Source organism: Diceros bicornis, chromosome 14 (genome assembly GCF_020826845.1).
Source record: "Diceros bicornis minor isolate mBicDic1 chromosome 14, mDicBic1.mat.cur, whole genome shotgun sequence".
Taxonomy (NCBI): Eukaryota; Metazoa; Chordata; class Mammalia; order Perissodactyla; family Rhinocerotidae; genus Diceros; species Diceros bicornis.
Window position 1 is genome coordinate 7788029 of NC_080753.1, and position 11892 is coordinate 7799920.

General features: G+C 38.8%; 1 protein-coding gene across 1 annotated transcript; it reads left to right on the forward strand.

Annotated features, from left to right (window-relative positions):
• The first annotated feature begins 11051 nt into the window (after positions 1 to 11051).
• Positions 11052 to 11378, forward strand: LOC131414222 (translation machinery-associated protein 7-like). Its single transcript, XM_058555447.1, is given in 1 exon segment — positions 11052 to 11378. A coding segment is annotated over 1 exon segment (318 nt). The 3' UTR covers positions 11370 to 11378.
• Positions 11379 to 11892: the final 514 nt, after the last annotated feature.

An 11892-nucleotide genomic window follows, 5' to 3' on the forward strand; every position in this document is an offset into this window, starting at 1 on the left:
TTTTTACTGCCTCTGCTGAGAGGAGTCTACCATCTGTTAATCTGAATATTTGTGCTTCCAGCATTCTGTTTTTTTAATTTAAATCACTGAATTACCAAAAAAAAAAAAAAAAAGGTACAGTCTATGTCTATGGAAATTTCTAGATTGATAACTGGGAATTCCCAGCTGTGCTTATAAGTTTTGTAAAATAAGGCCTACGGATATGACATCACTAACTTTGATGCCTTGCTATTATTCTTTCTTATTTTCTGCTTTAAGCAACTATAACCATTACCTTTTAAATAACCTGAGTCAAATCAGTTAACTGAACCCCACTACAATTACACTCCCTAACTGGGCAAGAGTTTCACTTAGCTGTTCACACTATAATTTCCTCTTCCTTTCTCCTCTCCTGCAACCTCTGTGTGAGTTTTAAATCATACTTTACCTTTCTTGCTCTTATACACAAAGACACTGAATTTCAATCCCCTCTGACCTGATCAGAGACAATGCAATCAACTCTTCGCCAGTCAACTACGAATTCCTTAACTGTGATTCCTTGGTTGGGGCATCAAGATCTAAAACAAGCACTAACGGCCAGAGAAGACTGACAAATCTAGCTACACATGGCACTAAAATAGCTATACTACCAGACAGGGTTCCAAGTCAGCTCTCATTAACCTGTCTTAGTCAACAAGAAGCCTATTTTTAGGCCACTCATGTAATTGGTTATTTATAAGGAGGAAGCACATTGACCTTTGGTTTTCACGTTGAGCGTGGAGACCAAAACCATGTGTGAAAACCACCCAATTCCCACAGCAGATTCTACTCAAACTTGAGTCACCAACGGTGCCTTTTAAAGCAAGGCTTTGATATCATCAAGAGGCTGCATTCACCAAGTCATATCACATGATTGTCTGGGACCTATTTGATTAGTTTGAAGTTGAATAGTATACTTTGAGAAAAAAATGGTTTGAATTTAGTCAACATACGCGGATATACCTTTTCCTTACTACTTTGAACTTCAGGGACCAGTTAAATACAGTCTGGTAAATTTGTATGAAGACTTTTATACAACCATTTAAATCACATTTACCAAAAATATTCATTGAAAAGAGGTCATGGTCATGAGCAATGTTAAGGATAATGAACTTTATATGACAATCTTAGTTTTGAAACAAAATATTTATATGTACATAGAAAAAAATGCCCGGAAAAAATACATCAAAATGCATATAGTGGCTATTTCTGAAGTAGTATAGATTATGGACATTTTATACTTTTCTTTATCTTCCAAATTATCCACAGTGGCTTGTATGGCTTTCATATATGAGAAAAACCCTATCAGCATTTTTTTTAAAAGGCCTGGGTAATTATGATCAAGTATGTACAATTAGATTCCCAAAGCAAAAGTAATTTCAGGTTATTAAAAAAAATAAATTATGGTTCACCTTTAAATTACCAGATTGATTGATATTTTTTAAATAAAAATGCTGATTTTTAAACTTTCCAGTGACCAGATATTACATTATTACATAGCATAGCTCTTATTGGACCTGGTTTCAAACTTTGATAATCCTTTGATAATTGAAATATAAATTCTGTGACCCTAGTTCCCCCAACTATCTGGGGTAGGTCTGACGTCAAATATTTGTCCTATTAACTGGCCTGATATTTGGGCGGTAAAATATGATCTCGTGTAATCTGGAGATGAAGGATCCAGATTACTTCCTAACAAACTGGAACTTTTGTTTAATAGAAAAAGAAATCATGCACAAGTTCTAAACATCAAACGCTATAGATATGTTTAAAAACAAACCCCTCACCCACACCTGCACCCCAGATCCTCCTCCTCGGAGAGAACCACAGTTCACATTTTTTTGTGAGGCCTGAGAAGCTTGGCTTTCCAGCCCTTTAACACGCGGGTTGGTGCGGTCCACTCACCCTCTCCAGCCGTGCGCTCCCGGGGTGGGTTCCCTTATCCGAGGCAAGTCCCACACTTGTAGCTTCACTCTCAGCTCTTGCAGTGGGTCACCCAGGCCTCTCTCAACTCCTTTTATACCCCTGAGGGAGCGGGCAAAGCCCTCCTTCCTTCCCAGTTGATTAGATTATCTGTAACGGGACTTTTTTTCACACCTCTGTTAATTGCAATCTAGGGAGGGGCCCACGAAGCCCTCCTTTCTGGATCTATTACGTAGATTCAAAAAGCAATCACTGTAGGTTATCTACGTGTGGTTCCTATTTCCCAATTTAAAAGGCATTTTTTTTCTTAAGCCTTCAAATCTTGTCCACATTTTGTCCCTGTTAAAAATAATTAAATCAGGAGTGTGTTTATATTAATTCAATAACACTTTTCTGAATTTCTGCCATGTGCCATGGGCTGTGCTAGGTGACTCAAATCTGAGGAAGAACAAGACTTGGTCTCAGGCTCCATGTAGCTCACAGGCTCTGATGGAGACAAACAAGGAGACTGAGAGTCCATCTTGTGGAAAAGTGGCACAAAGATACACAGGACGGACAGTGCTGCTAACAGCAAACACTTCTACAGTGCTTAGGGTGTGCCCCGCACCGTTCTGAACCCTTCTATATGTTAACTTACTTAATCCTCACACAGACTCTGTGAGGCCGGTCTTAGGATTTTGTTCACTTTACAGCTGAGGGAACTGAGGCACAGAGAGGTTATGTCACACAGCAAGTAAGTTGGAGAACTGGATTCAGAGGCTGGTTGTCTGGCTCTAGATTCCATCTTTTAATTGCTACACAGTAATGCTGTTCAGTAAATAGTTGTTGGACAAATGAATGACAGTAACACAGAAAGTGCTTTAATAGGCAACACGGTAAGGGCTAAGGGAGATCTGAGAAGGGCCTCTAGCTGAGGCCGAGGATTCAAGGAGGGCTTTCAGAGCTTGTGACTTCAAGGTTGAGTAGTGGAAGAGAAGTGAGTCTGGGAAAATAGGGGAAGGGATGGGACAGAAATAGGGTAAGTCTGGTGGGATAAACAAGTCCCTGATTGTGCAAGAATTTGTATTCCATTCTAGGGAACATGGAAAACATCCTGAGAGAATGGGGAGCCTGAAAGTGTTTTAAGTGAGAAAAACTTAAGTCCAATTTGTGGTTTTTCAAATGGTCTTGGAGAAAGCAAGAAGGCAGGGAGATAAGTTTGGGGCCTGTTGTAGCATAAAGCAATACGGCTCTTTACATCAGATCCTCAGCCCCATCAGACTGTAAACTCCTGAAAGGCAGTTGCTAGGTGTGATTAATCTTAGCATCTGAGTAGGGCAGAGCCGGTGTGGTGCTCAGGAAAAGAGAGTGCTCAGATAAAGGTTTTGATGGAAAATAAGTGAAAATCAACTACTGCCACTTTAAACCAAAATGTTTAAAATACCCTTATTTCTGGCAATAATTTCCTAAATAATCGTTCTTTCTTTAATCATTCTTTATTTGATCCATAATGCTTATGAGTCTTAAAAAACTATTTGGATCACTTACTAAATAAGTGATTATCAAGAGTAAATTACACATATGGATATTATTATATCCATATTATGTGTGTGGATCTATATATTGTATATATGGATCTTGTGACAGCAGGGAAAACAAGGTTCTATGGGACCAGTTCCTGGTTCAGGGGGCTTATCGTCTTTGTATGGCATTTCTTAATCAAGAATGCTTCTCAAAGACAGAAAACTCTAAACAAATATTGAACGGTTGTTCAATAGCCCAGAAGTGTGGGCTAGAACTCTGAAATGACTGTCTCAATATTCCTGAATTAAGCAAATAAGTAAATATATTTTGTGTAATGGAGGTTTCTCACGGTCAGAAAAGAAGAGTTGTAAACATGGAACATGGAAAAGCTGGAATATTGGATTGGATTTTCAGCACACCTGATTTCCAGTGTTGGTTTCTAAAAAGCATTCTCCTCTAAAACAGAACAGGCCTCCTGGGAGAAACGACTGGGTCCAGGGCTGGGTCTGGAAAATACAAGATGAGTCTGGAACATCTTGAGCTAGAAATTCAAAAAGTGCTCAAAGATGGAAGGAGACATATGAAAAGGACACTGGAACCAGCTTAAAGATGGTCCCATTGGCCAAATCTGGGACAATTTGGTATCAAAATAAATGAAGATAGTAACAGATTATAACCCATTAGTACAATGAGAAGCCGTAAAGCCGTACTTAAATAAAGATTTGAGGGAGAAGAGAAAGATCTTCCTTATAGTAGAATGCCAATTAGCATATATGGAAGAAATGGAATTAGAAAATCGTTATTTGACAACTGTCATAGTAATAATTCAAGAAAGAATCATCAGTGGGTGCTAAAACCAGTGAATGGATGTCTGATGTGTAATAGGATATTTATATAATCTCAAAGTATCCCCCCAAAGACACTTACTAATTTCAAAGGAAAAGTAGTTAACTTTAGAGAGGGGAACATGGGAGTCACCACCTCAACAAAATGACAAAGTTAATATCGTCAGTAACAGGAGAGATCCATTTCAAGGCCTCCTGATAGCACGCATAGAGAAGAAACAACATCACTTCAGGGATATTCCTGCCAAATATGCATAACCCAAATTCAGTCATGAGAAAACATCAGACAAACCCAAACTGAAGCACGTCCTAAAAACAATTGCTTGTACTTATTAGAAACGTCACGGTTATGAAAGATTAGGAATGATGGAACCACTGTTGAGATTAAAATGAAAATGACAAGACGTGATAACTGAATACAGTCTATGATCCAGAATTTTCTATTTATTTATTTGTAAATTGAGGTAATATTGGTTTATAACATTATATAAATTTCAGTTATTTTAATTATTATTATTTGCTCCAGGATTTTCTTTTGCCAATTTTATTCTCCCAATAAACAAAATTATTGGGACTATTGGAAAAATATGAATGTCTGTGGATTAGCTAATAGTATTGTATTGATGCTAATTTCCTGATTTTGATAATTGTACTACAGTTATGTAAGAGAATGCTCTTACTCTTGTTTTTGGGACTCTGGGGTGTAGGACACTGAGGAGTTAAGGGCATCATGTCCACAATTTACTCTCAAACAGTTTAGAGAATAAAATAATATGTATCTATATACACAGTATTGTGACAGAAATCTCAATTTATGTCTATTTTTCTTTTAAGCCAAGACTGCATTTTAAGATCTATGTATGTTTCTATGTGTACATCCAGTCTCCTGTTTCTTCTAACTGCTGGATGGTAGGTAGTTCAAGGAGTAATTGCTTCCACCACATTTTGTTTATCCATTCCCCAGTCATGGACACCAGCTTGCCACCAACTTCCATCACAATCTTCAAACGTGTCTCCTTTTGGATATGCAAGATTTCTTAGGGATGGATATTCAGGGGCTAAATTGCAGAGGGCATAGTGTATACTACCTATATTGTTTTGACCAAGAAACTCTAGACTGTTTTCTAGAAGACTGCATCAATGTACTCTTCCACCAATGGGCACCAACATTCCTGTATACCCCTCACCCCCAACCTTCCAACACTTAGTATTAGTCAACTTCCTAATTTTTGCCTATCAAATGAATATAAAGTGTTATTTCAAAGGTTTTTAACACTCTTATTCCTGTGATTATTAATGATTTGAACATGTCTTCATATATTTGCTGATCTTTTGGGTTTCTTCTACAAATCGCCTATTCATATTCTTTTCCTATTTTCTTTTTTAAGATTTCCTGTTTCTTGTTGATTTGCAGTGGTTCTCTGCAACCATAAAGAATAACAATTAAACATGAAGGATATTGATTACCACTAGGGTTGAAGTTGGAAGAGGAATGGAATCCAGAAAAGATATATAGGAGATTTCAATTGCATTGTAATTCTCTAAACCGTTTGAGAGTAAATTGCAGGTTAGGTGGTAGGTCAAGTATATTTATTGACTTATTCTTTGTCTCTTTGCAAATCTTATGTGTTATGTAATTTTCAACAAATTCTACCCGATGGAATTTACTCAGTATTCTGAATCAGCGATTCTCAAAGTGTGGTGCCCAGAGGAGTAGCATCAACATCACCAGAGAACTTGTTAGAAATTCAGCATTGGCCTGCACTCCAGACCTCTGGACTCAGAAACTCGGGGATCAGGGCCAGCAATCCATGGTTTTACGAGCCTCACAGGTGTCTCTGGAGCAGCTCAAGTTTCTGAACTATTGCAGGGAAAACTCAAGCACATTTTGATGCCATCTTAAAAATAAGAAATTATACTGGTGAGACTCCCAACTATTCTTTCTTATCTTTTGCCTTCTATTTCTTCACATCTGCAGTATTTTATATGTCTGGACCAAATTTCAAATCTTCTTAATTACTTAGTACAATGCTACAGCTTAAAGTTACATATAACTTCATCACCTAGTGTCTTCAATTGAAAGTTAAACTAATTTCTTTAACTTAGAATGTCCAACATCCACCTTTTATAATTCAATCGCTAAATTATTTTTTCAGGTTTTGCATGTTTATTCTTTTCTATGAAGAACGGAAATCCCTCCAACAGTGTTTGCTAATTTCAGCACAATTTCTTGAAACATTGGTGCTAGAGAAACTAGCAGCAGAATGGTCCTGGGTTTTTCTCTCGATGCCAGCTCCCGACCAGAAACCTGGGAAATCCCGTCTCTTGGAGAACCTGTCATTTCCCTACCGGTGAACACCCAGCTCACATTCCAAAGAACCTTTAACTGTGATGATTGGGTACAACCTGCTGAGATAAGATCCTGGAAATTTGCATGTGCATTTCAGGTAAGCAATTTAAAAACAGTTTCCCCACTATTTTGCAAAATAATTTCAGAGATAACTTATCTTTATATCTGACTAATCTCCGTTTGGCTGTACAAGGCTAGCCTCAGGGAAGCTCTGATTGATTCGAGATCTGTCTGTGACACCATATCTACTTTTTGTTCTTTTAAACTCCTGTCTGGGCCTGCCTGTATCTCGATGGTAGGACTCTCCCAACCTCCCCTTCACAAGGGCCGTGGCCGTTTCTCCAGATTCCTGGCTGTGGAGGTGTCCTCCTGTGCCCCATGGGTAAGGATGGTCATCCTCCCCACCTCCTTTCCACACAAACAACCGTTAAGCTGTAGGGTCCCTATTCCCTCAGGGTTCAGATCTACCAACGAGGGTATTAATGAATTTGAATAGAATTAATCAGTTCTCACTGTACTCAGCCTGTGGTTTTTTCACATTTCTTTTAAGAAAATCATTCATTGAGAAAAAAGTAAAGCAAACTAGTTCAAGATTCAACTAATCCTGTTGAAGGTGGGTTAGTTTTGGAGCTCAGCCAGTTGGCTCCTTTCTCTCCGGTAAAGAGAGGCCTTCTAAGGAAGTGATCCTCTACCCAACATTGGAAGCACCTGAGTGTGGAAAACCATGTTGATGCTACACCCCCATCCCTGGAGATTCTGATTTAACTGGCCTGGGACCTGGCCTGGGCATTGGGAGTGCTAAAAGTTCCCAGGTGTTAATAATATTATTCGCCACTTTTATAACACATTAGAATCACTTGTAGGGCTTTGTTAAACTGAATACTGGGCCCTGCCCCAGAGTTTCCGGTTCAGTAGGTCTGGGATGGGGCCTGATGATTTCCACGTCTAACAAGTTCCCAGGGGATGCTGATGCTGCTGGTCCAGGGACCACATTTGAGAACCACTGCTGTAGTGAGAACTTGAAACCCACTGTGCTAGGTGAGCTTTGTCCCACCCAGGAAATACTGCCACCCTCTCTTTTTAAAATACCTTTTAAACTTGAGAACGATTAAGAACATTATTCTCTTTAATTCATTTCACTTTATCATCCTCAGTCCATGAAAGCTCCTCTTATTTTAGTTTTTTTTTAAAACTTTTTACCTTACTTCTCAATCCCTACCCCCATTCTCTCCTCTCTCACCAAAGGCACTCCCTCTAACTTGTTTGATATGTGACCTTTTATAATTATGTGGAAATACAATGCAAAGAATCCCATTTGAAGTAGTAACACCCGTCCTGAGAGTTACAGTCACAGGGAGTTTGCTCAGAGGAGGATTTTAAATCTGGAGTGCTTTTGGGGGAACTGCAAGTTACAAAATGGCCCTATATTGCTAAGACTGTCAAATACTTTATACCCCCCACACCTTACGTTTATTATTTTTTTAAAGAAATGATATATTGAAACCTTCCCTAATAAATAATAATTAAGGTTGCTTTTTCTTATAGTGATGTTTATTTTCTATCAAGTAGGAAATTTCTTAGAGCATTTATTATTCTTGATGATAAAATACAGCTAACACATATGTTACAGTGGGGAAACACTGAAAATCATTCATAGATTATCTGTAAAATTGGATAAAATCGTGTGCATAAAATATAAATGGTGATTTGTTTCTCATGGGGTTCCTGAGTTCAGATGTTTCCGAATTCCACTGTTTTAGTCCAATCTTTTTATAGATTTCACTCTCTTAGTGAAGTTAATGAGACATCCTTAAACCTTTGTGACTGGCTTTCACATACCAGCAAAGCAGAGCAATAAAATGACCTGTGCCCAAAATAAACATATGCATTGATTTTTAATTAGCCATCATGTTCTGGAAGGCTGTCAGCTTTCTGATCCTTTGATATGTGTGGAGTACAGTCCTAGTGACTAACTCATCAAAACTACTCTCAGTGTGTTTGTGATGTTGCTCTGGGTATCACACTTATTTTTACACATATTTCTACATTTATTTGTATTAACATTCAATTTATCTCAGAATACTACCCTTGAAGAAATGACACATATAAGTGACAAATGCTACTAATTTTAGTTATGAAATAAGTGAAATTTATTTACTGCTCAATTAAGGAAGAAAATGCATTTTATTGCTGTGTTTTTTTAATCCTTCCAAATTCTCCTTTGCCCACAAACACACGCCCTGTGTATCTTATTGCCTGGAGTAGTTGGTGCAATGTTATGTATAAATATTTTATAAGTACTGGTTGAACTGACTTACAGAGACCCCTATTTTAGGTCTCCTGTGTCACTGCTCTGACATTCCTTCCACTCGGAGAAATCTATCAGATGCAGAAGCTCTGTAGTCAAATGTCCTCAGAAAACCATTTTCTTCTGAATTAGAGTAAACCTTGATCCAGGACACACTGCACACTACCAGATGGAATGGGAAAATCTATTATTTTCTGTTTCATTGCAATTTCACTGTTGTTAAACCACCTCCAAAATGAAGCATTTTTAAAAATGTAATTGCTATCCCTACTGATGTGTACACAATTTGTGATGGATGGTGATTTCCGCATTTAAAAAATGTTTGTTCAAGAATTTGCTACATTTTGTTTGTGTAGTTAAAAAAAAATTTTCCTCAGTGTACTTATCCACACATTTCTCAATACAATTGCTCATCAGTCTATTTATATGACTTCTTTTCCAGCTTTGCAAGGTCATTTAGAATTCTAATCCTGTCCTCCAACGTAATAACTACGCTTTCCAATTTGCTATTATCTGTAAATTCAATCATCATGCGCTCTAGTCCATCAACCACACAACTGATGAAAATGTTAAACAGCCTTGTATCCAAGATGAAACAATGGATGCTATAGGTTGGTAGGCTCTGTTCCTTGCACAAAATCAGTGTGATTCTCCAACCAAGCTATTTTTCAAATAGCTTTGTTCTAGCCTTTATTTTTTCATAATTAATGTGTATAACATGAAATTAAGATGTTATTAATGCCAAGATATATTTGTGTTCTTTTAATCTATCAAGTATTTTAAAGCAGAAAATGAATGCCTATAGATTTCTTTGTTTGCTTGTTTTTTTGTGAGGAAGATCAGCCCTGAGCTAACATTCGTGCCAATCCTCCTCTTTTTGCTGAGGAAGACCGGCACTGAGCTAACATCTATTGCCAATCCTCCTCCTTTTTTTCCCCCAAAGCCCCAGTAGATAGTTGTATGTCATAGTTGCACATCCTTCTAGATGCTGCCCCAGCATGGCCCGACAAGTGGTGTGTAGGTGCGCGCCCGGGATCCGAACCCAGGCCGCCAGTATCAGAGTGCGCCCACTTAACCGCTAAGCCACGAGTGGCCCCCAAAGCCTGTAGATTTTGATGCCCCTATCAGATCAGTAGCTCTTCAAAGGCAAAGTCTGGTGATGTATTTCTGTGTTTACCCCCTCCTCTCTCATGCCATTGGATATAGACTTGCGTCAGGAATGTAATGCATTAATTCACTAATAAGTAGATATAATTTAATCATCATAACAAAAACAATCTATTGTGTATTATCTTGGTTTTTTTCCAGACAGTATTTTTTGATAGCTTGTTCCCAAATAGAATGCAATCTTACGGGACCTGGATGCTGATTTAACACGGTCATGTGTTTTTGTAAAATCTGTAACAATGGGATATTGTAACTCTCATCAGTTAGGACTGATTTTCGTTTCACTCTCTAACGTCCCCTCCATCACACTTGCCCTTCGGTTGGGTGATATGCAGTGTGACCTAGAGCATTTTTGAGATCTGGTTAAGGGGTTGGTGAATAGGGAATATTTTTATTTGGGTTTAATGGCATATATTTACCTGATTTGCAATTACTCCCATGTACAGTTAGCTGCCTTGGTGTAGAAATGGCTTCCAGAAATAGTCCCGTCATCCATTGTGCTGTGCTGACCCAAACATAGGATGGATGGAGCCATGGGCAGGTCCTGTCTGCCTGGCACTGATAGTGTATGGGTGGTGGAGGATGTTCAACATTTGAGAGGTGTGGATCCAAAAGCTAGACTGTGGAAAATTCTTCCAAATTTTATAGCCATACGTGAAAAAAATAACCTGGAAGAGTTCTACCTAAATTCGATAACATTCCCCAAAATTTGTATGACATCACTGATAAAAAATTGTGATTTAAAAGAAAGTTTTTGAAATTATCAATAATAAAAACAATTTCAAATTATGTATGCTAGAGGAAAGAATTATATTTCTATTTTTTTCTGTGTTAACTATTACACAATCATCATATGAAGAGGCAATCAAAGAGGATGTGGCCAAAAAAATGTAGAAAACGGTTTAAGCGGGATGTGACAGGAAGTTAATTAAGGGAAATGTCATGGAACGGGAGCACGACTTTGGCCTGGGAGCCAGTCAGCGGGCTCGCGTGGAGGCACAGGCAGGGGTGGGACGGGGAGCTCCGCTTCGGGCGGCAGGGTCGGGAAGGGGCGGCAGCCGCCACGGCCGGTCGCGAAGGTGGCAAGAGGAAGCCCCTGAAGCAGCCCAAGAAGTAGGCCAAGGAGATGGATGAGGAAGATAAGGCATTCAAGCAGAAACAGAAGGAGGACCAGAAGATGGAGGAGCTGAAAGCAAAGGCGGCGGGGAAGGGCCCGGTGGCCACAGGTGGAATTAGGAAATCTGGGAAAAAGTAAGTCGTTCCTTGTGCCAGAAGCAATGGTGATCCTTAATTCCATTCCTGTTTAAACATCTGGATTCCCTGCCAGAACATCTGTTGCCACTGATAGAATGAAGTGTTGTCTTGGAGCCTGTTGTACATTTAAGAATAAACTTTTGTAAGAAAAAAAAAAAGTTCTCTTTTCTGGATTTCGTGATGTCTATGACATTTTGCACCTTTTTAAAATTTATAATTAACTTTTTTATTTTAAATAAATGTTTACTTTCATAATGAATTTGTATTTTTTTATTGTTTTAACTTAAAGAGAACTCCCAGATGGTATAAGTTCCAGGCTTACAAAGCCTGTATTTGCCCTCGATTCCGTCTATTCCCTGGTGTGTAGCAGTGATAGAGCGATCCCTGGTCCAGGGTAAATCCTGATTAAGCCAATCCCCTCCTCCGGCCTGTGATTGGTTTAGGGGTGGACAGCCCCTCTCTCCATTGGCTGTGAACCAGGAGTCACATGGTCCCAATTCCCGCTGGCAGGTATGAGGTCCAGA